This window comes from Leucopleurus acutus (genome assembly GCF_964270905.1).
Source record: "Leucopleurus acutus genome assembly, chromosome: 6".
Classification (NCBI taxonomy): Eukaryota; Metazoa; Chordata; class Mammalia; order Artiodactyla; family Delphinidae; genus Leucopleurus; species Leucopleurus acutus.
This window is the reverse complement of record NC_139149.1, coordinates 18279713-18307590: the sequence shown is the minus strand read 5'-3', so window position 1 is coordinate 18307590 and position 27878 is coordinate 18279713. Positions and strand designations below refer to the sequence as shown.

The 27878-nt window shown below is 36.2% G+C and overlaps 1 protein-coding gene across 1 annotated transcript in view; it reads left to right on the top strand.

Moving 5' to 3' along the window:
- Positions 1-18835, top strand: part of ACTR3 (actin related protein 3) — a 58391-nt gene extending 39556 nt beyond the window's left edge. Inside the window, exons 8-12 of the mRNA XM_082841709.1 lie at positions 866-1039; positions 11036-11128; positions 11335-11460; positions 14904-14987; positions 16876-18835. Coding sequence (XP_082697835.1) covers positions 866-1039; positions 11036-11128; positions 11335-11460; positions 14904-14987; positions 16876-16971 — 573 coding nt within the window. The 3' untranslated portion in view covers positions 16972-18835. The remainder of the gene's footprint in view (positions 1-865; positions 1040-11035; positions 11129-11334; positions 11461-14903; positions 14988-16875) is intronic.
- Positions 18836-27878: the final 9043 nt, after the last annotated feature.

Here is a 27878-nt window from a genome sequence, read left to right as displayed (position 1 = left end):
AATATGTGAAATGTGTGTTTTCCTTCAAAAAAAAAAAAAAGAAATAGACTGGCAATCAGGAGTCCACAAATTGCAGATAGAAAGTTATAGCATGTTTGAACTGCATTTTTGATGAAAACTTTTACTGAGGATGTATATCCAAATATGCAGTGATTCAGCCTTGCAGGTGATATAGTAAAAAAAAGAATAGTTTATATTTTCAGTTTTTTTTCTTTTGCTCACTTAGCCCATAATCTTTTGTTCCAGATAGGTATTAAAGATCTATATATGTAAAAAAAAAAAAAAAAAAAAAAAATTTTTAACTGAAGTTTAGTTGCTGTATAATATTATATGTTATAGGTGTACAATACAGTGATTCACAATTTTTAAAGGTTGTATTTCATTTAAAATATTGACTGTATTCCCCATGTCGTACAATATATCCTTGAAGCTTACTTTATACCTAATAACTTGTACCTCTTACTATATTAATTTGTGTGGTTATATCAACTATTTATCCTCCAGTTCTTTGTGTATTTTTTTTCTTTTTTCTAAAATATGAACTCCTTTAATTATTGAAACAGCATAAAATTTTGGATGATATTAATGAGTACTTTCATGAAATAGCACTGAAATATTAGAAATTGGCTCTTTAGTTTAAGTCTTATTCTCTTCATTTGTGAAACCTGCAGTTATGTATAGGAGATGAGCTGTTTATTTTTACTACACATACGATAACATCCTAACATAAAATTTTCTTCAGCTAAATTTGCTAATTTTATTTTCTGAAGATGTTTTTTCATTTGATTTTAGTTTACTGAAAATATGCCATTCTGTTTTGCTTTTCCTAAAGCAAGAGGAAAAAATTACTCATTTCTTTTTCTAGGAGCGCTATAGTTATGTCTGCCCAGATTTAGTAAAAGAATTTAACAAGTATGATACAGATGGATCAAAGTGGATTAAACAGTATACTGGAATCAATGCTATCTCAAAGAAAGAATTTTCCATTGATGTTGGATATGAGAGATTCTTGGGACCTGAAATATTTTTTCATCCAGAGGTAAGTTTATTTTTTTTAGATGGAATTGTTTTGAAATATTCAGTCAACTATATCAGAGGAGTTAATCTCAGGAACTTTCTTTTGTATACTAAAATACTATAGTGAGTCATATTTTTCAAGAAAAAAATTGCCTTTGTGTTAAAACTGGGTAAACAGTTACTATATTTCATACATTTAGAAAAATGAAACTTTTATCTAATATTTGTGACTTACTTGGGGTCATGGAGGGTGGGGAGCCCTTAAATTCATGGTCATTTAAATAAAATATTTTAGGAGATGTTCTAGAACTCTCTCCTCCTCCTCCCATATAAAATAACCATTATACAAAGAACCCTCAATTGACTATCATAACAAAATATTTAACTATTAGCAAAATAGTCTTCTCTCTTTATGAAGTGTTAGCAACATACAGGCTATATTAAATTAATGAAATATGAGCTTTTAATAATGAAAAATTCTTCTAGTAAGTTAGTATAAGAACTTTTTGTATTAGAATTAGTAACATTAAATGCCTATTCTGCTTATTCAGCAGTAAGAATAGTTTGTTTAATATTGTTTACTCAGTCAGCAAGTGGTAAGTGAATACAGTTTTCATGATCTCAGTTTAAGCATTGTGTATTTAAGATGAAAAATTATTTATCTTGCTCTAATCAAGCTGAAAGAATGAGAGATGAATATCTAAAAAATGGTATAGTTGCTTAATGAATGCATGTATCTGGTGAGGGCATGGGAAGAAAGCATCTAAGTCTGCTTGGGAGAATCAGGGAAACTTCTTAAAGGAGATAACAGTTGAACTGAGAAAGGATGAATGGGTATTTCTCAGGCAGGTATGTTAGGGGAGTACATTTCTGGCAGAGAACTATATATATATATATATATATATATATATATATATATATATATATATATATATATATATATATAAGCTGGGTAGAGGTCTGGGGTGTAAGAGAGCTAGATAATAAAGTACAAAGGAAGAGAGTGGTAGGAGATGGATCCAGATAGGTGTTAATGAGAAACTAAAATGCTATGCAAAGGAGTTTACTGGATTCTGTGCTTGTGCAGAAATGTTCATCATGGAACTGACACAGATTTATATATGGTATGGGAAAGGTCACTCTGGTTGCACTGGGTTGGATAGATAGGAACAGAATGAATTGTGTTGGAAACAGGTGAGTTTATTGCAGTTTCCCAGATGAAAAAAAGTCAGTAGGTCAGTGAGAATGAGAAAGGAGGTGAGAGTAAGAATAGAATTGACATGATTTACCGATTGCTTGGATGTGAGGGGAGTAAGAATATGAAGAATCTGTGATGATTCCCAGGTGTGTAATTTGAGCAACTCAATGTTTTGCCATCACTGAAGTTAGGAAAACGGAAGGATAAGATAGATAAGGTAGAATGAGGTGAGTTTACTATGCATCTTCAAAAAAGTTTGAAAATGAACACTTGGGTTCTAAGGGTTTTGAACTGGGGCATGTGTCCTGGAGTGAGGATAGATGTCAAGTCATCACCATATATGGTGCAAAGAAGGAGACTGGCCAGGCAGAGAATGTGGAGTGGGAAGGATGGGGCCTTAGTGCACACTAACACTTCATAGACAGGCAGAGTAAGAGAAGCCTGCAGAGGATACTGAAACATACAGAAAGGAAGGAGACAAGCCAAGGGATTGTGGTGCTGACACTGAGAGAAGTGAATGTTTCAGGGAGGGAGGAGGTTAAATAGTGCCAGTTGGTACAGTGAGGTGATAGAGGAAATTTGAGAAATACCCATGGGTTTTTAGCATCCATATTAGTGGTGATCCTAGAGGAGCAATTTCAATGGAATGGTGTGATAGAGGCAGTGTGTCGCATCAGTGAGAGGTAAAGGTCTGGGAATTGTCAGTTGTGGGCATCGTGAGAGGCGGCTATAAAGGAAAAGCTTAGTGGCTACAGGGAACTGGTAAGAAGTCAGTTGTAAGAAGGCTGAGGTTAGTTTTATTTTTAAGAGGGGTTACTCCAGGGACAGGTAAGGGGTTAAGTATGGGTGCAGGAAAATGTGGAGCTGGAAAGGGTTAGAGGAGCAGGCAGATAGCTGAAGAAGTTTATCATCATAGTTCATAGCTTTAATTATTTTTCATGAACTGAAATCAAGCTCTTGTGTTGGAGAAGGGATCAGACAGAAGGTTGAGGGCTGGGAGAGAATAGTGACTTGGAATCACTCTTGAGAATTGAGAAGGTGACTGTATTATTAGTCGTGGGGCACCACTGAAATTAGATACTCAGAGCTTGTAGTCATAGAATGGTGTCGTCCCCGCCCCCTGCCCCACCCCACCAGGCAGTATTGGGAAAGGAGCAAAGGGCTTTGCCAAGGCAAGAGGTTAAAGTGGTGCAGCTCAGAGAAGAGAGGGAATCCGGAAGGCTGAATTACGTAGAGATAGTGAGGGATACCGGCAAGGGTTGGAGGTCATGATGAATTGGCATATAGTTGGAAACGGGGAGCAAAGGAGTGAGCGCCAGAAGGATAGGGCACTGTTGTCAGACAAGTGTACAGGAGTTTTCAGATTTTAGACAGCACATTTGCTTTGCAGTTCTTTAAATTAAAAAGGATATGTGCGCATGGTTTTAAAAGTCAGATAACACTGACAGTGATGTGCAGAGCAGCCACTAGCTCTTACGTAGCCATTACTCTTGGTAATTACTTCCAGATTTCAAAATACAGTGCTTATACTGCTGTTTCTTGATATATCAATGTAAGTAGTTTATCTACTAACCTCCTTTTAGTTGATTTTGTTTCTAGAGCCTCTTTTCTCTTAGCCTGTCTGTCATGTTATTGGCTGTTAGGTTAAATCAATAGTATGACAGTATTTATAATATCATACCCGTCAATGTTGTTTGTTTTTGAGGTAGTAATGTGATTTTTTTTCTCTTAAAATTTAGTTTTTCCTAAATTTTTGCCTCATTTCTTCATTTATGTCATTTTGTTTGTTCGTATATTCTTTCTTTCATTTATTCATGGACATTGTAGTTAACTACCTGGTTATACCAGGTCTGGAAAGGAACCTGGGGGTGTCACTATTCCACGTAGAGAATTTTAACAATTTCTTTCTTTATTTTCCACCTAGTATTTTTTTAAATTGAAGTATAGTTGATTTACAATATCGTGTTAGTTTCAAGTGTACAGCACAGTGATTCAGTTATTTTTATATATATATATGTATATATATATTCTTTTTTCAGATTCTTTTCCCTTATAGGTTATTACAAAATATTGAGTTAGTTCCCTGTGCTATATAGTAGGCCCTTGTTGGTTCTCTATAATAATTTCTTTCCTTATGTAGTTTCTTATACCTTCAATTTCTGGCAATTTTGAAGGTGCTACAGGGTGCTCTGGAAACACTTAGGATGTAAAGTCCCTTTTCTGTCTTCCAAACAGGGTTGGATTATTTTATTGTTTCCTTATCTCCTTTTTTCCTCCTTGAGCATTTAAGTTTCCTTGTACTTTCCCTCTGTCATTGTATTGGGGATTCCAGAGGATGGAGAGAGAGAACCACATGTAGCTGGAAATCAGGGCAGATTTTCCAGTGGGGCCATGTATATGTGAGTGGCTGAAGTAGAAGTGGATTTAAGATCACTTGAGTTAAGGAACATCAGTTGTTTTGAAGTTGAAATGTTGGAGAGAGATGTTAAAACCCTAAGTTGAGGACAGGAATTAGAGTATCATGGAAGATTCTGAACCAGAGTCTTAGATGAATGGGATCCACAAGATAGATAATAGCATGGAAGGAGGTACCCTGGGTTTCAAAAGAAGAAGCGTTTGAGTGAAATACTCTTTACAGGTATCTTTAGCTAACATCTTGACTGTCTTAAAAACCTTGAAACATTAGATATGTAAATAAAATGTGTTTTGGTTGTGTCATATTGCTTAGAAAAGGGATAGTTGTCTGGGTGAAAATATATCTTGCTGTTTAAGGTTTCATATATAATTTTTTTTATTAATTTAAGTAATCTTTATTGTTTGATATACGAAGTTTTCTTCATTGTTTTTTAAAACTTTGAAACATCTTTTCGTCTCCATAGCTTTTTTTTCTTTGAAATTTCTTCTATGAGAAATCTGTTTTCTTTTCTCTTTCTTAAAGTTATAAAAAATTAGTTATGTATATGCACATTGTTTAAAAGTCCTAGTTGTTTAAATTCTAGCAAAAAGTAGGAGTGCCCTGTATATATTTCCCCATTTTTTTTCTAGAGGTATACTCTTATCAGTTGATTCTTTCGGTGATTGCATCCATAGCTGCAAATAGCTTTGGTTATATTGCAACTTCAAGTTTTTTCAGTTTTAGATATTTTTCTGTCAACTTCTAGCTAGCTATGGAAGAGGAGGATTGCCTTTTCTTTTCTCCCTTTGTCTCCAACACAAACAGTACCTTTTCATAATCTTTTGTCCCAATAGTTAGATTGTAACTTCAATTAGGTAAAAATCCAGTGCTTATATGTTGGTGAACACAAATTTTATTTAGATATGAGCCATGTAGTTTACCATGAAATATTTTCCTGTCTAGTATTTTGTTTTCCCACAGAATCATTAATAAGTTTTCTACTTAGTTTTAAAATAATTGTCATTAATTCACTTTGAATCTGTCTTTTCAGCATACTCAGATGCATAGGGTTTTTTCATCAGTTTAATTTTCCAGAGCATCTGATATGTCCCAATCCGAACTTGTTTCCTTCTGCACCTGATAGAGAGTTCACCATCATTCTGGGGATTCCCTTTGCCTCTCTCTTGTGTTAGAGTTAGATCCCTCTTTCCTCTGTCCTGTGTCTTTCCCTTTCTTACTGTCTACTTCTTTACTTTGGTGGAGATCATCTGCCAGTAGAGTCCCTGATAAAAAGGGTACATGGGAAATGAACACTTTAAGACCTTGCATGTCTGAAAATGTATTCGTTTTATCTTCACACTTGTTTGGTAGTTTGGGTGTAGAATTCTAGATTGGAAATTATTTTCCTTCAGCATTTTGAAGCTACTGCTTGGTTGCTTTCATTATAACTTGAAGTGAAAAACTGCTCTGATTTCTAAACCTTGTATAGGACCTTTTCTTTTCCTCTCCAGATAGATACTTGTAGATCTTTGCTTTGTTCCTTAGCATTCTGCTGTGATATTTTTCTCTTCTCTTTGCGCTTTTGTTCTGATCTCTAGATGATTTCTCCAACTTTGCCTTCTGGACCCTCTATTGAATTTTTTATTTCTGGTAACATACTTAATTTTCAAGAACTTCCCCTACCTCTGCTTTTGATACTCCTTTTTTATGCTACCGTGTACTTGTTTCATGGTTGCATATCTTTTGACTCTCTGAGGATACTTGTCAGAGGTTGTTTTTTTTTTTTTTTTTAAGTTTTCTTCTTTCTGCTTTCTTCCAAGTTGCCTTCCTCTTTGTTTTGGTACCTATATTTTACATGCTAGAGACTCCAGGGGATCACTCATTTAGGAGGGGGATGCTCAGCCTGTTGGAAATCTAAGCTTTGTGAGTAGGACTTGTTGACTAGGGCTTTTTCTTTGGAGGATAGCCCTATGTGTGTTTCTTCAGATCATTTCGGGTAATCCAGTTCCCAGAGAAGACTCCTGCCTAGAGAGTAAAGGTTGGCAGCCAAACTGAGGAAGAGGGTTGGTATTTATGTGTTAGCAGTAGGCTGCATGAATACCTTCACTTAAAATCCTGCAGCTTTCATTCCTTTCAGTTGTGTGTAGAGTCCTGGCACTCTGCTTTATTCTGTTGAGAGTATAGGCTAACCAGTTTTCTCCTTGGATGATGAGGAGGCATTTGATAGACTTCTTTGGAGGGGATCTGGGGCTTTAACTGCTCCTCAGAGAGGCTTTCTGCCAGCCTTCCTCCCTGCCCTCCTTCTAACTTCATTTCAGCGCTGGCAGGTACAGCTAGTTCTTTGGGGGATTTGTGATACAGCTTGATTCGTGGCTTTTCCTACTGATGACTTATTAAGTGTTTTAGGGGGAGTGCATGGTCTTATCCATCTGCTTTTCAGATTCTGTTTTACCAAATATTGTTGCTGTTTCTTCCTGTTCTGTTCTCTCCATACTTGGGGATTATGCCTTAAAAAATTCTCTATATTGGTGCTTTTAATAGAGAAAGAGCAAGATTAGATATGTGTGTGTTCAGTTCACCACGTTTTCCAAGAACAGACCTGTTTTTTGTATCGTATGAACTGTGTCACTTCCCAAGTTAATATTAAGATTCTTCTGTAATTGTAGATATTTCTGTCATTTGAAGGATTTGCTCAGTTTTTGGTTTTGTTTTGTTTTGGTTAGATGAAAGTGTGGGCATTTGAGCTTGATGGAACACTGAAGATAAAATGTGTGAAAGAGGGCTTCCCTGGTGGCGCAGTGGTTGAGAGTCCGCCTGCCGATGCAGGGGACATGGGTTCGTGCCCCGGTCCGGGAAGATCCCACATGCCGCAGAGCGGCTGGGCCCGTGAGCCATGGCCGCTGAGCCTGCATGTCCGGAGCCTGTGCTCCCCAACGGGAGAGGCCACAGCAGTGAGAGGCCCACGTAATGCAAAAAAAAAAAATGTGTGAAAGAATAAGGGGATATTTATTATTGAACTACTAAATTTATCATAAATAGTAGAAAGAACTGTTTTTAGAAGGAATGGGTTTAGCACTTCATTTTTTTTTTAAAAAGGAAATTAAAATTTTTTTGACAAACCTCTTTGGGCTGCTGTGCTTTAGTTGGGTACATTCCCTATAAATTTTTCAGAAGAGAAAAAAGATATTTCTTCCTTGATAGCTACTTGCGGTAATACTAAGACCTGATCAAGGAGCAGTTAAGCAGGACTAATCCTTTTGCTGCAAGTGAAAGAAAAGTCCTATAGATATTAATAGGGACCCTAAGTTGAGCCTGTTAGTATTAAAGTATCGAATAAATCTCCAACACTTTATTGTTAATTTATTCTTTTTTCCTAAATTTATTTAAGAAATATTCATTGCTTGCTTCTCTACTGTATATTATTCTACTTGTTCTCACCTGGGGTTCTGCAGCACAGTAGTCCGTGAGCTTTTTCAAAGGATATTTTCAAATCAGACTCCATTTCTTCCTAAATCAGGAATTCTGTGGGTAGATCCCAGGGTATGTGAATACTTAAAGGTTTATAAATATTTTCTTTTGTATATTCCTGATTAAAAATTACTGTGAGGAGGACATACAGGTACATAGCACAGGAATGAATGACCCTATCCCTGCCTTTTGCTAGCTCATGGTATAGCAAACAAACTGTCTTAAAGGTAGAAAAATAATTACAGGAAGGTTAATCTCATGTGCATGTGTGTGTGTATACATTATTGTTTTAGGTAAATACTGAAGAAATGGCTAACAAAGAACCACAAAGAGAACTTGAAAGTTTTATATCAACAAGTTGATAAGATAACATTTTCAGGATTCCAGTTCTGCTCATTCCAGTTAACCATCAGCTAAGTCAGTCCCTGCCTGTAACCTGAGCTTGCCTATAAATGGCATAGGAAGGCAGCCAAGTTGAGCTATATTTTCCCATTTTTCCACAGAATACAATACAGACCACCTCTGACAGATAAAACATTCCCTAATCTGTAGGTTGGGTTCTTGAGACTCAGTATGAGCCACATTTTTATACCCACTGTATATCCCTGTTAGGGTTTCTTAACACTCATCAGCATGTTTCAGAAAATCAGATTTTGACTGCCAGTTTCTTTTCTCTTACTGTGGTAGTAGAGGTCAGTAGAACCTTTGTTAGTGGTATTTTACTTTATGTAAATTAAAATATTTTCTGTCATTATGCTTCATTACTCAGGTAACATTAAATCTCTCCATTGCGTGCCCACCCTCTAAATAACTTAAAACTAATTTAAAAAATTGTAAAAACCTGACACATGCCTGATAATTATCAGTCAAGTTATGGAATCAGTTTAAGGAACAAAGGAATGTTGTCTCTCCCATTAAGACAACCTAATTCTAAAACTGAGAGGCCAAGAGAGGTTGTTGGCAGCTCATTTTCTAGACAGTATTTTAAATTGTGTTCATTTTAATAAAGTACACCTATTTATTTTTGACAAATTAGAGCTAGATTCTGACCTTTTATTTTAATCTAGGAAAAATCCCTTCTAGCATTTCCTTTCCAATTTTAACGACATGGCAACTTACACATATTTTTGAAAAATTTTGGTAAAATGAGATCTTTGATTAGGAATACAAGTTAAATTCTGAGATCCAGCATTTGAAAACTTCTTTATGTTTTTCTTTTTTGTGGTTCCTCTCAGGAAATATACAGCCTGATGTAGGAGGGCTATAGGCATGCATATAAAAATAAATGATGGGTAAAAAGGAAGCTTTCCCTAATATTGTTTCTCCTTGTATCAGACCTCTTTGTTATCTATAAAAATTAAATTTAAAATTATTTATTATCTTTAACCTCATTCCATTTCTGTAATAGTTTAAATTGTCAAACAACTTTCCATCTCAAGCCTACCCATCTAATCAGTCTGTTAAAAAAAATATTCTGAAAAGTGTATTGTATAACGCACATGTACTTAACCACCCCAAATAAACACATAACTAATATTTTAACATTTTTCATATATTTTTTAAGTGAAATTAACTACAGAAAGAATACCTTCCTCAGACCCTTTCCTTTCTCTACTTCCTTTTCATCCTTTCTTCCTCCTGAGGTAATCACAGTCATGAATTTAGTGTGTTTCCAGTCTGTGTTTTTAAATGTACATGTATCCATAAGAAAAATATATTTTAAAAAATTTGCATATATGGAATCATTCAAGTTTAAAAAAATGCGTGTCACTATTTGGAAATTGTTTATTTTGACTATGAGTATATCATCCTGTGAATAATACAGTTCATTCTTGTTATTCACAGTAGATGTTATATAAAGTTGCTGTAAACACTGAATTAGTGAATGCTGAGCCACTGCTCCTAAGGGAAATGCAGAGTTAGGGTCCTGTGAGGCTCAGACTACAACATTTTTGTCACTGAAACACGTAACCTTGTTTTATGTGTGTTTCTGTTTAAAGACACATTTTAAAATAGATATTATTGATTTATTAAGATTGAGCTCAGGGTCAACAGCACTATATAATTCGTGCCTAAATGAAACTTATCTAACACTGTATTTTCTCCATAAGGCACATCACGGCCTTCTTGTGCTTTAGGAGCAGCAGACAGTACTTCACACTATCCTTGGGGGTCATTTTGAAACAGCAAAATCACCGACAAAAATGGGAAAACTGTGGCACTAAGAGATCATGAAAAGGAGACTTACTTGTAGTATAAAAGCTGAAACAAGAAGGCAGAGCGTTGCCTGGTTCCACCTGAGCTGTGAATGTGAATGTCAGCTCCAGTTTTCGCAGCTCTGCACATGCGCATGTCCATGTGAAAGCACCGCAGATACAGATTTCAGGGTTACAAATAACTTCAGCGAGTAGGCAAATTTGCAGATAACCAAATCCATGAATAATGAGGATTGATGGCACAGCATTTTATTTATATCATACCCTGCTGGTGGACTTCTGGGTTGTTTTTACTCTTAGAAGCAAAGCTGCTATAATTTTATGCCTTTATGTAATAGCACATGTGTGGGAGTTTCTTTGGGGTTTGTTACAAGAAGTGGAGTTAGTAGTGGTACATTTTAAATTTTATTAGATGTTGCCAAATTGTTCTCCAGAGTGTTTATATCAATGTATATTCTCATCAGCATTGTAAAGTGTTGCACAGATTTTTGCCAGCTCATAGTATGTTTGGCTTTACATGTTTGCTATTCTGGTGGTTATGAAATGGTATATATGATCATTATTTTAATTTGATTTCTTCTGAAATCTCTGATTTCAGTGTCTTTAATTTGAATCAGAGACCAGAATTTATGGTTTTTAGAAGTCCTTTTATTTTTGAACTGAAAGCTTTCTTAATTTTTTATTGTGATATTTAAGTCAATAGTGGTCTAATCTCTGTCATATGTCCAATTTACTTTTCAGTTTGCTAATCCAGACTTTACTCAGCCTATCTCAGAAGTTGTAGATGAAGTAATTCAGAATTGTCCTATTGATGTCAGACGTCCTCTCTACAAGGTCAGTATTTACAGCAAAATTGTTATTCTAGGTCATACTTTTTAAAAACTTCTTTGTTTTCTCTCTTGGTGAATGTAAATTTTAAAACACCTCTCTTCAAAGGGGTATAATAGGATTTTAGTACCGTTTCTTGTATCTGTAAAATTTTTTCTTCTTTCTCTTACATAAAAGTTGTATTTATTTATTTATTTTGTCCACTAATACAGAATATTGTCCTCTCTGGAGGTTCAACCATGTTCAGGGACTTCGGACGTCGCTTGCAAAGAGATTTGAAAAGAACTGTAGATGCCAGGCTGAAATTAAGTGAGGAATTGAGTGGTGGTAGATTGAAGGTTGGTTTTCTCAGTTATTGGTGGGAGGGTTGAGGGTGCCTTGATTATTATATTGGGAATGCAAAATGTCTGCCAACTTTCTTTTATTTAGAAAGATAAGAGGAACCTGAGGTATTCTAATGGAAAGTGGTTAATTTTATAGATTCATATTCATGATATTCTCGGTCATTCCATTCCTCTAGGATATTACCTACATTTCTGGAAAATATTCTTGGTTATAGCCACGAGAGAGATTTTTTTGATATCTGTCTCAAACAGATAATTTATATATAAGTAGATTCCTTGCATATTCCAGCAATAATATTCTTTATGGGTCCACAAAATTTTAAATACCTTTTACAGCAGGACAGCAAAGCAGAGTTGAGAGAGAGAGGCGGTTGTGTGGTCAAGCCTGCTTTCACAGACTCTAGCCTCTCCCATACAGCCTCATTAGTGTGAAATCAAATTGGTGGTTCAGCAAAACAACCTTTCTGTTACGTGTCCTGTAATTTTGGGCTTGCTGGCAAAAGGTCAGAATTAGCCTTAAATTCTCAGATGACTGCTGTATGTATTTATAAGACAGAATTTCAGTAAATTTTGTTTCATTTTCGTTAAATGTGGGATATTGAAGCAAAACATTGATTCAGAGGGCATGTTGCTAAGTAAAACACATTTTATTCAACTTGGAAAACTACCAAGAATGAGGGCTTCATCTGAGACTACCGCAGTCACTCAAAATTACTTAAACGTAAACTACAACACTCTTGTATTGCTGCTTGTTGAGAAACTGCATGACAGCTGACTGTTTTCAGCCCCTAAATTTTGATTATCTTAAACTTATCCCTTGGAGTACAGTAAAAAGTACTTGTTTAGTTTGTAATGACTCATTACAGATACATGAAATGACAAAAGAAATGCTGTTTTTGAAAACAATATTTCAGTAAAGTAAAAATGTTTAAAATATTTTTAAGCCTGTATATTTCTAAATAAGAAATGAGAGTGCTTCCCTGGTGGCGCAGTGGTTGAGAGTCCGCCTGCCAATGCAGGGGACATGGGTTCATGCCCCGGTCCGGGAGGATCCCACATGCCGTGGAGTGGCTGGGCCCGTGAGCCATGGCCGCTGAGCCTGCACATCCGGAGCCTGTGCTCTGCAATGGGAGAGGCAGGAAAAACCTGTATACTAGAGTACTCTGCCTCCTTCCCTTTTATTTTACTCAGTGGTCATTTTTATAGATCTTCATAACATCTTTATGTATTTGTATTTAAATCTGGCTTTATTTCTTGTCAATCCAATTTTAAATGGCAGCCAAACAGCTTTTTTTTTAAACAAAAAAAGCCAGATCTTTTTATGACATTTAAGTTTTAAAATTTTTTATTTTGACATAATTTAATGCTTTAAAAAACTTGGCAAAATCTAGCAGAAGATTCCTATACATTGTTCTCCTAGATGCCCCAAATTTTAGCATTTTATACTAGTTTTATTATTCTGTTTTTATAAATATATGTCTATATGCAAATACACACATATACCTTTTTCTGAACTATTTGAGAATGAGTTGCAGATATGATGGCCCATTACCCCTAAATATTCTATTGTGTATTTCCTAAAAATAGACCATTACAGTTATCAACAAAATTAACCTTGATACACAATATTTTATCTAGTTATAGACCTGATTCAAATTTCTCCTATTATTGTTCTTTATAGAAAAAGGAAAAAAAATACATTTATTTTATTTTTTCCTGGTCTAAGATTCAATCCAGGATCACATGTTTGAATTAGGTATCATTTCCCTTTAATCTGGAAAAAGTACTTGTGTTTTTTATCTTTTATAACCTTAATATTTTTGAAGAGTACAAGCAACTTATTTTGCAGAATCTTTCTCAGTTTGGGGTTGTCTGATGTTTTGTTATGATTAGGTTCAGATTTTGCATTTTTGGCAGTAATACCGCAGAAGTGATGTTGTATTCTTTTTAGTGCATTGTATCACTAGACACATGATATGATTTGTCCCATATGCTAACTTTGATCACCTGGTTAAGTGTCTGTCTGGTTCCTCTATTATAAAGTTATTTTTTCCTTTATATTTAATAAGAATCTTATGGGGAGATACTTTCAGACTATGTAACTATCCTGATTTTCATCCAACTCTCACCCACTGGTTTTAATACCCATTTTTCTTTCCTAAAATAGTTATTACTGTGGTAGCGGCCAAATGGTATTTTGCAAATTCTGTCATTTCTTCTATGTTTTATAGTCTCACTTTACTGGAAGGAAGAGTATTTCCTTCCACCTCGTTCATTCATTCATTAAGTTATATCTATGAACTCCTGATTTCTCAGTTATTCTATACGCTGTATCATTAATATCAGTGTGATATAATATCAACATATCATTATACTATTATTCATTTTGATGCTCAAATTTTCTCAGATTTGGCCAGTAGGAATCATTCAGAGGTGGTTTTTATTCCTTTTGTTGTGGCCCCAGTATTCTTCAGGTACTTCCTTATTTTCTGGAACAGCAACATGTTGCAGGTTCATCTTGTACTTTCTCTTCTCCAGTCTTGTAATCAGCCATTTTGTTTCAATGCACCCTTGTTCCTTTTAGTGGAGAATGCTATTAAGAAACAAAGTTTTATGCTATACATAAAATAGCTAAGCAAAAAGATTTACTGTATAGCATGGGGAACTATATTCAATATCTTATAATAACCTCTGATGTAAAATAATCTGAAAAAAAAATATGAATCACTTTGCTGTACACCTGAAACTAACACAATATTGTAAATCAACTATACTTCAATTAAAAAAAAAACAACAACCAAGAATTGGACACTAGGTATATTCACTGCTACTGAGGGGTCACTGCTTCTAGGCCTTTTTGGCAGTCAGAGCTAGGATACGTGTGAGTATCCATCTATATCTAGTTGGCTCTATTTATATAAATTAAAAACTATGGATTCATACTGATAAATGCAAGTTCCAGAACACCATAAGGTTCATTCTAGCCTTCTACCTTCCTATATTTGTAATGTTCTTCCCAGACAGTGAGAAACCTGGCTTCTGTTTTCTATAATACATTTGTTTGTGCTCAATCCTGGAATACATATATCGTAGTTTCAGAATTATTAATCCATACCACTGTGAGAAATAGACCCGCTAACTGGAGTTCAGTGTTTACTTAGTTTTTATCTTAAGCCTGAGGACATAGCCATAATATTGTGTTCACAGGTTACCTGGGTTAGTTCCTTTCCCTCACTTCAGTGTGGTTATGTTTTTAGAAAAATAATAAAATTAGCTTAATTTGTTTTTGTTGTATTCTGTTTTGCCATGTGTACCCCTCCCCCCGCATCTTTTAAAGTTTTATTTACTTATTTTTGAGTATGTACATCTAAGGTTAAATGATACAGAAATTGTTGTATGAATTTACCATTGAACTGATCTTACTATGTCTCTTATAGCCAAAACCTATTGATGTACAAGTCATTACACACCACATGCAGCGATATGCAGTTTGGTTTGGAGGATCCATGCTGGCTTCCACAGTAAGTGAGATGAAGCTTACTTTAAAATTTGATTTTTTTTTAAGATAAAAGAATTTATCAGTACTTACACAATTTAAAAGAACAAGAGGAATTTCTTAAATTTTTATATAATATTGTTCAGGGAAGAGATTGAATAGAAATGTACACAGTATTTTAAAAAGTGGAATTCATTTGGATTTATTTTCTTTTTGTTTGTTTGTTTTTTTAGAGTGAGCCTTTAAAGTTTTAAAATTTATCTGTAGGGAAAAATTTTTTAACCCTGTGGTAATACAGATATCAGAAGGTCATTGTTTTTTCTGTGCAAATATTTAAAAGCATTAAGAGTTATGTTTCATCACACAGGAAGTATGATGTTCTAAACTGAATAAAGGGAATTACTAAGATCCCTCTCCCCAAACCAACACATCTTAAAACCCCTTTAAAAGATATTTTAACATTGTTAGCCTACTAAATAATGGTGCTTTATCCTGTAGTGCACAGAGTATTAAATAAAATGTAAGAACTTTTATCTGAATTATTGAAAACTATACAACCTTGGATTGAAAACCATTTAAAAATAAGAGGTAAAAGTTATTTTCTTCCTTAATTTGAATTGTCTTCAGTTGTGCCGTATAAGCTAGTTGAGTGTGTAATTTTGCCCTTTGAGAACCCTCCTGCACTGTTGGTGGGAATGTAAATTGATACAGCCACTATGGAGAACAGTATGGAGGTTCCTTAAAAAACTAAAAATAGAACTACCATGTGACCCAGCAATCCCACTACTGGGCATATACCCTGAGAAAACCATAATTCAAAAGGACACATGTACCACAGTGTTCATTGCAGCACTATTTACAATAGCCAGGTCATGGAAGCAACCTAAATGTCCACTGAAAGATGAGTGGATAAAGAAGATGTGGCACATATATACCATGGAATATTACTCAGCCACAAAAAGGAACAAAACTGAGTTATTTGTAATGAGGTGGATGGACCTAGAGTCTGTCATACAGAGCGAAATAAGTCAGAAAATAGAAAAACAAATACCAGATGCTAACGCACATATATGGAATATAAAAAAAATGGTACTGATGAACCTAGTGGCAAAGCAGGAATAAAGATGCAAAAGTAGAGAAGAGACTTGAGGACACAGAGGGGGAAGGGGAAGGTGGGATGAAGTGAGAGAGTAGCATTGACATACACACTCCCAAATGTAAAATAGATAGCTAGTGCGAAGCTGCTGCATGGCACAGGGAGCAGTTCAATGCTTTGTGACCACCTAGAGTGATGGGATAGGGAGGGTGGGAGGGAGGCTCAAGAGGAAGGGGATATGGGGATATATGTATATGTATAGCTGATTCACTTTGTTATACAGCAGCAACTAACACAACATTGTAAATCAGTTATACTCCAATAAAGATATAAAAAAGAAAAAAAACTTTGCCCTTTGAGAAATGAGATAACAGAGCATGGAACAGTCTGTCCATACCAGACCGTGAATGAGGAAAACAGGTTAATCTAGAAGTTTTTGTAGCATGACTAGGAGTAGTTTATCTGTAATTTAGATTAATGCTGCTGCTTTTCTTGATTCACTGTACAATGTGGGAAAGCCTCAACAGAATGGTCTGAGCATTTGAGATTCAACCTTCCATTCCTCAGAATTTCAAAATCCCAGGAGAAACAGGTGTTGAGGAGGGGGATGGAGGGACTCGAGTTAAATGCTCCTTTTCAGTTTTGGTTATAGACTTAAAGCTGATTTTGAGTCATGGTTGCTAGAATTTCTAAGCTTTGTTCAAGTACCATGAATGGACTAATAATAAACATTTTAGATTTAACAAATCTATTTTAAAGCATGTGGAAAAGTGGTAAATTTTTGACCTTTACAAAAAATATATGCTTTTATTTGCAGCCTGAGTTCTACCAAGTATGCCACACCAAAAAGGATTATGAAGAAATTGGACCTAGCATTTGTCGTCACAATCCAGTGTTTGGAGTCATGTCGTAAAATTGGCTTCATAGTTATTGGGGTTAGGGAGGTGGGGAAGAAATAATCTTTCTGATTACCTGTTTTGTCTGGATGGCTGGTTTTGAGGTTGTAAACCTGACTTGAAATAATAAGACCAAACATAATTATACAGGAATATTTTAATAAGTATATCAACATGCGAATGTAGAGGAGAGCCAAAATGATTAAGTGTTTTTCTTTAGATTGAATATTTGAATCTTAACGTGTAACAAAAAGAAGTGGGTTTTAGTTCTTTCTGTGCCCTGCTATTTTGTATATTATTGAATTATCCAAGATTTGATGGGATTTATCGGTATGTAGATAGCTCTATAATGCTTGAATTGTACACTCTGAAGTGTGCAATGCAAGAGCTTGTTTATATTTCATACTTTTTATACTTTGAGGAAAAAAAGTCAAAGAAAAACTAGTATTTGAGGGAAAAAAATGACCAAGTAAAGGATAAATACAAAAAATAGCCTGTGAGACTTGGCATACACACACACTCATGGGATTCCAGTTATTAGGAAGTGCTTCCGTACCCTATGCCCCCCAGTGGTTTTCTTTGCAAGTGCTTTTGGAACTAAGAAGCTAGTATCTTGGATTAACTGATGCCTGCTAGTGCTTTCTGATTACTTGCATTCTGTTTCTCGCTTTAAAGGAAAAGTAAAGACAAGACTGTTGGACCAGTATTGCAGTTCTGCAGTGTCATTTCTTATTAAAAAATGAATAATTTGATTACCCAAATTGGTATATTTAAAGCCTAACACCATTCTAATAAAGGCACAAATTTCTTTTTAATACTTGTTTCAAGCTCTTTTAATCTCTTTATAAGTTAACTAATAAATCTATTTTCTTCAAACCTCTGCAGTAGTTCTTGAAAAATCACAACAGTTGGTTAGCAAGCTGACTTTTTTATGTGCTCTAAACAAATAATTGTGAACTTTTAGTATGTTGAGTGCTTTCATTTTGATAACTGGATCTCCATTTGATATTTTCATTTGTATAACTCATTTGCAGTCTGAAAGTTTTTTTAGTGCCAGTCCCTGACATATCATGGAAAGTTAATTTTCATTGCATTTTAAAATATCTGGATCATGAAGAACAAGTGATGAAAATAAATTAAAACTGAATTACCTTTTCTGGTTTTTTTTAGAAGCAGTGTCATTCTACTTTGTGTTTATATATTTACATACTTTTTTATTTCTGTTGAGATAGGATTCATTGAAATCTCTATAATGTATATGGTAGAAAATTTCTTATGAACTTGAAATTTTATGTTATTTATAGAAGACTAAAATGGGAGATGTTTTATAGGATTTTAGAACTTAAGCAGTAATACCAGTGAACACTTGAACTTCATTATCCGTGAAAATAACACACAGGGTTAATATATATACCTCTGACCAAAAGTTGAACAATTGTTTTTGTTGTTTGTTTTTAATATAAAGATAGAATTGGGGAGTAAACATTAGTTTTTATTTAGAGTGAATCTGGACATTTAAAATTATATTAATCATTTATGTGACTCTTAACCCTTTGAGTGGGGGAGTCAAGAACATACTGTGTGTCTTGTAGTGGTGATAGTATCAGGGTCACAGGTCTTCTTTTACTTGAAAAAGTATTTCATGAATGTTGTAAAAAAAAAACAACTGTTCACACAGTACCAAAGAGTACATAGTGAAAGTAGATTTCTTTCCTACACTAGCCTGTCTCATTTTCTCATCATTACACTGTTAGAATGTCTTACGTGTCCTTGTAATTTTCTGTGCATATAGAAATGACTATAGCTCCCTTATTTAACACAAACAGGAGCTTACTATATATGCTGTTTTGCACTTTGCTTTTCCAAAGATCTTTTTTTTTTTTTTTTTTTTTTTTTTACGGTACGCGGGCCTCTCACTGTTGTGGCCTCTCCCGTTGCCGAGCACAGGCTCTGGACGCGCAGGCTCAGCGGCCATGGCTCACGGGCCTAGCTGGTCCGCGGTGTGTGGGATCTTCCCAGACCGGGGCACGAACCCATGTCCTCTGCATCGGCAGTCGGATTCTCAACCACTGCGCCACCAGGGAAACCCTCAAAGATCTTCTGATACAGAACTAAATTGATAATCATTGAAGAATTCATCCTCCTGGCCCAACAAAGTATTATTAGTATTGTCATAAATGTCTTTTCCATCTAGGATGGTTGAATAGTAAATAAGCAAGCTTGAAAGACATGTTTACAAAGCTGCAGATTACAGTCTCATGCGTACTTTAATAAAGATGTTCTTAACTATTTGATATGAAAATGTGAAGGTCAGAAATTTTGCTTTAAGCTTAAACTTATTTGGGGAAACAAGAAGACTCTGAACTTTTCCTGTATGTTTCCTGATGTATAATATGATAGAAACAGTGCTATTTATTTCTTTACATCTCTCCTGTCATTATATATCATTTCTTCTATATATAGCACCTTTGGTTATATATGTGTAGAGGTTGGCCAAGTGAATTAAAATCTGTAACACTGATTTGATGTCAGACTGCATGAGCGTGGTACATTGGAAGAACACTAGACTGAGGGCCTGAGGTGGAAATTTTTATTCTGGTTTTACAAATTGATAATACAATTCCTCCAGCTTTTTTTGTTGTTATTGTTAAAACATAAAAATATATTTGTATAATCATGGGCATATTGTTTGAACTTTCTGGACCTTAATTCAATTTATAATATAAACGTAGTAGTGTTATCTGGATTTAACAGTGCAGTTTTTATGAGTTGTGAGAATATAACCTAGCCTTTACAATTAATTCATGTGTGGTAGTAAAGATGTCATCGAAGGTCTCCTTTCTAATAGGCAGGGCTTTGATCAATTGGGAAATATTAATGGACAGAAGTAAAATAGACGGTGGCTATCTAACTTGATGCCTACTCTTTAGTGAGTGCAGCTTCACCCTTAAAACATGAGTAAATGGTGTAGACTGCAAGTTATCGCCCTCTTCATTCGGGTCCCTCAGTACAATTCTTTGGTTTGTTTTCAAAGCTACTTTAACAGATGGAAAGAAATTGTTCCTGCAGTTTCTAGAAATATCTTCAGAAATAATAAAATGAACTATAGGGATAATAGGCTATTATGTTCTTTATTCTTTCCTTAATTTCTAGAGAAGTCCTAGAGAATATATCTATATAAATAGAAACTTTATTCTTTCAGATAACCCTAAAGGCGGTACCAGAGTACTTGTAACAATATTGAGGAAATTATTTGTCATGTAAAAAGCTTATTTGTATCATTGTAGAGAGTGCTGTTGTTTCTTTAAATGCTGGACTGATCTGTCAGTAATAAAGTCCAGTGTATTCTGATTTTCTTGCCAGCCCAGCTCTGACTCCTGTGACCCTGTACTCCCTGTTGTTTTGTAATTCATCATCAATAGACTTGAGTACCTTGGATAGCCCTATGCAGTCTCATCTTTTAACTGTTAGCACCCAGAATCCCAGCTTAGGTTAAATGGGCACTAAATATATTAGCTAACATACTTACAAACCAAAATATGTGCAAACTCTAGGGGTGAAACATTCTCCCATTCATATTGGAATCCTGTATTTTAGAACATATTTCTGTGTAATACCACTTAGTCTGTATAGTTGACCAAGGACAGAGTTGTTGGCGAGAAATTATAAAGAACTTCACAGCAAGTTCTGAAAATAAGTACTTTATTTTTGTAATTAGGTCCATACCACACCTAAATTGACCTTAAGCAAGAATATCTAGATTCTGCTTGTGAGTATGGAAAGTTTTTTTTTTTTTTTTTGTGGTACGCGGGCCTCTCACTGTTGTGGCCTCTCCCGTTGCGGAGCACAGGCTCCATAAGCGCAGGCTCAGCGGCCATGGCTCACGAGCCCAGCCGCTCCGCGGCACGCGGGATCCTCCCGGACCGGGGCACGAACGCGCGTCCCCTGCTTCGGCAGGCGGACTCTCAACCACCGCGCCACCAGGGAAGCCCTGTGAGTATGGAAAGTTTTTAGACTTCAGTGGAAAAGGATTTCTGTTACTCATTGTTAATAACTCCTTAATACTGTAACATGTTCATGCCTCTTCCACATAATTTGTTTTTCAGCATACCGGAACTTTCGTTATAACTTGCTTGGTCCTGATAAAATCTTAACAAAAACAAGTTAAAATATGTGGTTGTCTTTGGTATTCTCCATGCTATAACCCAGTTTAATTGATGCATTTGGGACCTGGAGTTGAAATAACACCTACTGGAATTCAGAATTGCATTAACATTGCTCCAGTGGTCACAGGAACAGAAAAAAAAAGAAAAATAGAATGAATGATTTAGAAAAAAATGGCAACTTGGGGGGAAAAAACCCTGAAAGAAGAAAATAAGGAAATTAAGAATTAAGAAGAAGAAAGGTATTTTTCTGTCATTTTGATTTAGCAAATAATTATTCTTTACTGTTTTCCAGTGTTTCTTCACTTTTGGTGACTTTTATATATTACATTAAAACTAAGATGCTGAGTCAAAATAGTTTCAGTTTTATTCAAACACTACAACTCATTTATACTACCTATATAGTGCATCAAGTCTGGGGCTTCTAATCCCACAGGTGTTTCTTGACTACATACTATGGTTCAAGCACTGCATGAAGATGAATAAAACGTTATGTCCTGAGCTTAGATGCTAATGCATTAGTAAGGATGCTCTCAGAGGAATGAGGAATATTTTGCCCAGAGTTTTAGGAGACATCATCCTAGCTTAGAATTTCTTTTCATAAAGATGGTGGTGGTGGTAGTACTGGTTTTTAGGAAAAAATAACTCAGCTAGGTAAAGGTGAAAGTTATAAAGTGTGGCTACGGTTTAAAATTATTATTTTGTGTGCACCTGAAATTCTTTATTTTTGATGTTACCCAATAATAGTCAAAGTAATTGCACAGTAGGGTCTGTCTTATTCATTTGATATTTTTAGTGCCTTACATATTTCCTGGCACATTGTAGTGGTTAGGTAAATGTGTTCGATAGATGAGTGAATAAAATCCATTTTTCACTTTGAAATTAAAACTTTGAATTACTTGAGTATACAACTTTTTTCCTTTAAAATTATCTATATCATAAAACTAAGGCTAAATTTTTGCCTTAAAAATAAAACAGTGACATTTTACATAAAACAGTGGGGAATTACTTAAGTGATCGTAAGTTTTCTGAAGTAGGTCTTCAATAGTTCCTTAACTAGGTCTTTGATCATTTTGAAATCTCCATGGTGTAAATAAATGGCCAGTGTCTCTAAATCATAGCATTGTACAAGGCTAATTGAAGTGCCCTGAAATGTTTTGTAACATTCAATGTCAATGGTAGAAACACTACTGATTCCTAGCTCTGGTTTTTTATTGATCAATTTTGATTCTTTTGTCCAAATTCCATTTTAAACCAATTAATTTAGAGGTGATGACTTCAAAATTGCCTCCATTTTCAATGAATAAGAGTCAGTGTTGTGGTAGATTGTTAATCTCTTGGAGGTTTATTAGAAAGTTGATACTGGCATTAGAACCATACATTCTTTCTCTTATTGGCCGTACATGGTATCTTTCCCAAGCAAATGCTTAAGAATCCACTGTTTAGAGGGTTGGGCAATAAGAAAATCTGAGACTTGTGTTTTGGTGCCATGATGCTTAGCTGGGATGTCATGTACAGTCATGAGATGTTGGAAGTACTTCACAGGGCAGTTTCTACTGAAATACTACTGGTCTTTCCTGAGACCTTGAAAGAAGGGTAAGATTTTGGTAGATGGAGAATAGGTGGGGAAGATGTTTTGGTTATGGAAGCTACGGCCTGTGTGACAGTTAGTAGTTGGGGAGGGTCAGCATGTTGTGAATGTGGACAGGTTTGAAGAGTGGGGCGTAAGATGGGAAGATGTTTGCCACCCTCAGACATTGAGAGACTTGAAAATTGATGCCTTTAAGGTTGAGATCACACACGCACACAATTGACATCAGTAACATTGTGGAATCTTCAGAGTTTGGTCTAGTTCAGCTCACATTTTACAGATGAGGGAACACACTATGTGAGGCCGCTTAAGTACTTAGTGGCTGAATAGGACTCGTTGGTGATGATTGTTTTTATGTTTTGTTTATACTGAACAGCATATGGTTTATTAATTTTTGTTTTTCAGAATTTACTTGGCAGCTTGCTTAGCCTCTCAGACCCATCCTGTTGGGAGAGCTTATACCAGCATTATTGTGCTAGATGCCGCTGACGAGAGGGAGGTATCAAATGACCTAAATATGTGTCTACCAAGTTCTGCATGATGCCCATAGTTACCAGGCTGAAGGGCTGAAGGAATAGCAAGAGCCTAACACTCAGCAAGTCTATTCGAGGCTGAATTGGACGTTATGAGGCAATGATGTTTAAAAAGAAGGAAAGTAAAGGACACTTCATACACAGAACAACCACTGGAACCTTAAACTGTCCTGATCTAGGCCAAGTGGCATATTTGAGCTCTTACACATTTTGGCCATGTGCCTCTAAATTCGTGCTAAATTTATGTACCATATTTCCGCTCTCACTGATGCTGAAATTTAAATTTGTCAGTGATGTAACTGGATTTTTGCGAATTAGAAAGTACCTCAATGGGTTTTAAAAACTGGGAAAGCGTTTTTAGGCTACAAGTAAAAATGAAGTTTGTGATATTGTTATGAAATACAATTCTTGGCATGTGGGAAGTCCTCAAATATTTCTTGAAGAATGATTTGGATCAAAAAGGACTTGTGGCAATGGTATTTTTGATCCTGCCACTGTTTTGATTCAGTAATTAAAAAGAATACTTATGGTGCAGGCCGGGTGATGTCTGTTTTAAAAATAGGTCACATATGTGGCACAAATTAAAATTCTATTTACACATCCATTTATAGCTGTCTTTAACTACATCCCTTGCAAGATAGGCCATTGAAAAAGTGGTTCAACCCTTAATATGTATGTGTATTTTAATAACTTCAAGATCAAGGATCTGCTAATGAGCTCACGTTTGGATTACATTTGAGTTGTATGTCTGAATTCATCTGCCACTGATACATCTCAAAAGAAGTACGTTTATTTGATCTGAGCAGTACTGTCTTTTCCTATTTCTCTTTCTTCACCTTTATAAAATGGAAGTTGCAACTCTGGACATTATTCCTTAGGGCACTGGAAGGATGCATTAAATGATTTTAAGTACTCTTCCCCCCCATCCCCCCACCCCCACAAGGAGAAAAATACGGCTTCTTAAACGCCAAGTAGAAGACTGTGTTCAATCGTTAGCATTTTAGTATTCTTGAAATTGAAGTAACTAACTTGCTTTTGACCTATTTCACAAAGAAGACAAATGACTTTTTCACACACTTAACAAGAGATGGAAGGAGTGGGGTGGCTTTTGAGTTTAGTCTTTCAGTCCATCCACTAGGTGTCTCTCTTTTCTCCATTCATAAATGAATATATTTCAATTAGATTTGCTGCTATCAAGAACAATTTGGATCTGGGTTATAGGAACAACACATTTCACTTTCCCATTTAAAGGATGCCATCCTCAGCAATATACCTTTGACTTCAGTAAAAATGAAATGTTCCTTAGGCTGTTTCGGTAATGCACAGTGTGATTTATTCTGCAGTATGGGTTTGTTAACATTCTCTATGCTAAATACTGTTCAAGATGCAGAAGCATTATAGCAAAACAGAAATGGTGTTCTTTTCTGAGACTTTAAGGGTAGGCTTTGTACAGTTTCTCTTTAGTGATATAGATCATTGGAAAGATGCCAAGTTAATTGCAAAGTCAACAAAAATAAGATCAGTGTCATCTCAAGTTACAAAGACATGATTTGATAATTGTCTTTAATTCATGCAGATTTGCGACACCCATCAACTTAAGTTCCACATTTGTCTAAGGTTTATAAAGGGTAAATGAAGGTTTCTTACCCAGGACAAAGTTCAGAACTACATCCATTTTGCAACATGTGATCAAGAGCTCCTTGAATGGTGTGTTTTACATATCAAACTGAACCTTAGCTGACAGCGTGGATTGGTTTGGCCAGTTGTCTTTGTATTTTAGCATAGAATTAACCATAGGTGTCCTGATCCTGAGATACTTGAGCTTTGGCTTCGGAGAGGATTGTGTTTTCGGTTTTATATTCCAGAGTATATTTATTCAGGATATATATACCCTCTTCTGTTCTATAATTTAATTTGGTTATTTCCCACAGAAAATCTCAATTTTTTTTTTTTTTTTTTTTTTTTTTTACGGTATGTGGGCCTCTCACTGTTGTGGCCTCTCCCGCTGCGGAGCACAGGCTCCGGACGCGCAGGCTCAGTGGCCATGGCTCACAGGCCCAGCCGCTCCGTGGCATGTGGGATCTTCCTGGACCGGGGCACGAACCCGTGTCCCCTGCATCGGCAGGCGGACTCTCAACCACTGTGCCACCAGGGAAGCCCCGCTATTTCTTGATAATCAAATTCAGTTCAAAGAATATTCTTGAGCTTCCATCATGTAGGAGGCACTGTGCTAGGACCTTGGTGGGGATACAGGGCACTCACTTTGCAGTTACAGCTTAACTTGGAGACAGCCCTGAACATTACTAACGAAATGCAGCACAGTGTGCGTTTCAGGTTGTAATGGGGGCCGAGAAAGCAAAAATTAGCTCAGACTGAGAAAATATAAATCTGCATTGCCCTTCATGAGGCACAGATAAAGCCAGCTGCAGAGTTAACAGGAAACAGTATTTCTCCCATGGACATGCTGCAGCCATAATGTGTCATAACAACTCTCTTCAAGTGACTGCTGCTTTCTTACTGAGAAACTGTTTTCTGAATCTATCAGAAATTTTGCTATTTGAAATTATATCAGTAAGATGAAATATCCCCCTTTTATGTAATTCACTTTGATACAAAAGTTGCCTTGGCTTGCAAATGAGGGACAGAGCTTCAAATAAGGGTTTGGGAACACAGCACTGAACATATCAACTTTTGTTTCCAAGGATACAGAACCCTAGGTCCAATTTGTTGTTCAAACCTAATGTTCAGGCCTTTACACAGCGCCCTGCCTTGCTCTGAGCCTATCACAATGTTGATTTATTTAAATTTCACCCTTCCGCCCAAATTGGTAATTTCCGCATTTCCTCCATGTGCAGTACATGTGCAGGTACTTTCATAGCAATGGATATTGTCAGACTATTGACTTTGTCAGACTATTGGTTTGCTTCTGGAAGACTTAGGCTGATTGGGCTAGGACAGATGTCCACTTTGACAATTCTCAATTTAGCATTAAATCTATGTGTAATGTATTTACATAATACATATGTTGCATATATCCATGTATCTTGTTTTTTCACTTTTAATGGTTTTGTGTGTAGATAATTTTTCTTCCACAAAGTAATATCTCTTCCTGGAGGGTGGCGTCTGTGCTTAAAATTCCATCTGATTTTTTTTTTTTTTCAGTGTCTTGACCAGCATTGTGCATGCAGTGGATGTTCGATAAACACTTTCCACAAAGAAGCTTCACATCTTAGCTATTTCTTTGAGACTTTCTCCAAGTTTGAAACCTAACACTGTGGTATCCTCTTCCTCACAATTCTACCTCTGCTTAATAAAGTGCAAGTTACCCAGGCAATGAGGCGCGGTGCAGTTGAAGCTTTTTATAGCTCCATCTGTCTGCAGTCACCTAAATGTCAGTGGATAGATGTATTTGTCATAATGTGCAGTAAGTGCAAGTAAGCCCCCCATTAGTAGTCTCACTAGAGATAAAATAGATTGACAGGAACTCAGAGGTGATAAACTGTCAGATTGCACTCTAAGGAAATACAGCATGTCATTGGTAGCTGAAAATGTGCAGAAGTAAACGCACAATTCCTCACTCCAACCTGATTTGTTTTCAAACCTTTCCGTATTTACTTTTGTTCATCCACCACTTTGGTTGAAATAAACCATTAATTAAAAACAGCTCAGGAAAACCACTGATGACGTTAATAGATCTCAACACAGCAGCAGCAAAACAGTCTCAATTCACCGAACTGCCTTCCAGGCGGGCCTTGCCCTTTCTGTAGAGGATGGTGGAGAAGCAAAAGTCTCTGGCTCTCAGGGGCTGCTGGGGGATCGATGTCGCTGATCATCTTATGCCTAAAGTAATGCTTTTCCTTGAAGCTTAGGTATGCAGGGATTCATAAAACCAGCAGAAATAGGAAGTAACAGAGAAAGCCTTTTGAGTAACCAGGAAGGATTTGGTAAAAGCCCACACGCTGCATAATCCGTGCTCTTTCCTCATGGTTGTGCCCCTTAGTTCATGTTTGCCTGACACGCGGTCCTGAAAGCTCTCTGTTCCAGTGTTTGCTCCCTAATGAATGTCAGTATATTAGATTCTGAGCTAGTGACAAGGGACTTACCTGTGTTCCTGTCCTCACATTCTTCTGGCTGTACTAAATGGTTTGATTAAGCCCGATCACTTCAGTGATGAACACTGGAACGGTTTTATTTTTCTCTACAGAACGCGCGTGAAGGGAGCCGGGGAGAGTCAGTCGCAATGTGTGTTGTTATGTTCCTCAGGATCCGCTGTTTTGTGGTCTGGTTGTGTTATTAAAATTGCAGTCTCAAGTCATTTCAAAACCCCTGTCCTTTACCTCAGCTCAGATTGGCCAGGGCTGCCCCAGCAACTTGACGCTAAGACGTCCATGCGCCTTCCACGTTGCCAAAGCAGACATCCAACTGGAGGATACGATGCAGACATCTCCAAACATCAGGAAACATTCTCTTAGAGCCGGTCCCCCAGCCTGGGTGAGAGTCTGGGGACAAACTGAACACGTCCCTTTCTCTTTGCGAAGGAGAGAGAGAAGCCACGTTCTCAAGAAGAAAACTGAGGTGGTAACCTGCTCCCCGTCTCCAGCTGTCTTTATCCCGTCTTTGTCCCCGCCAGGCTGACA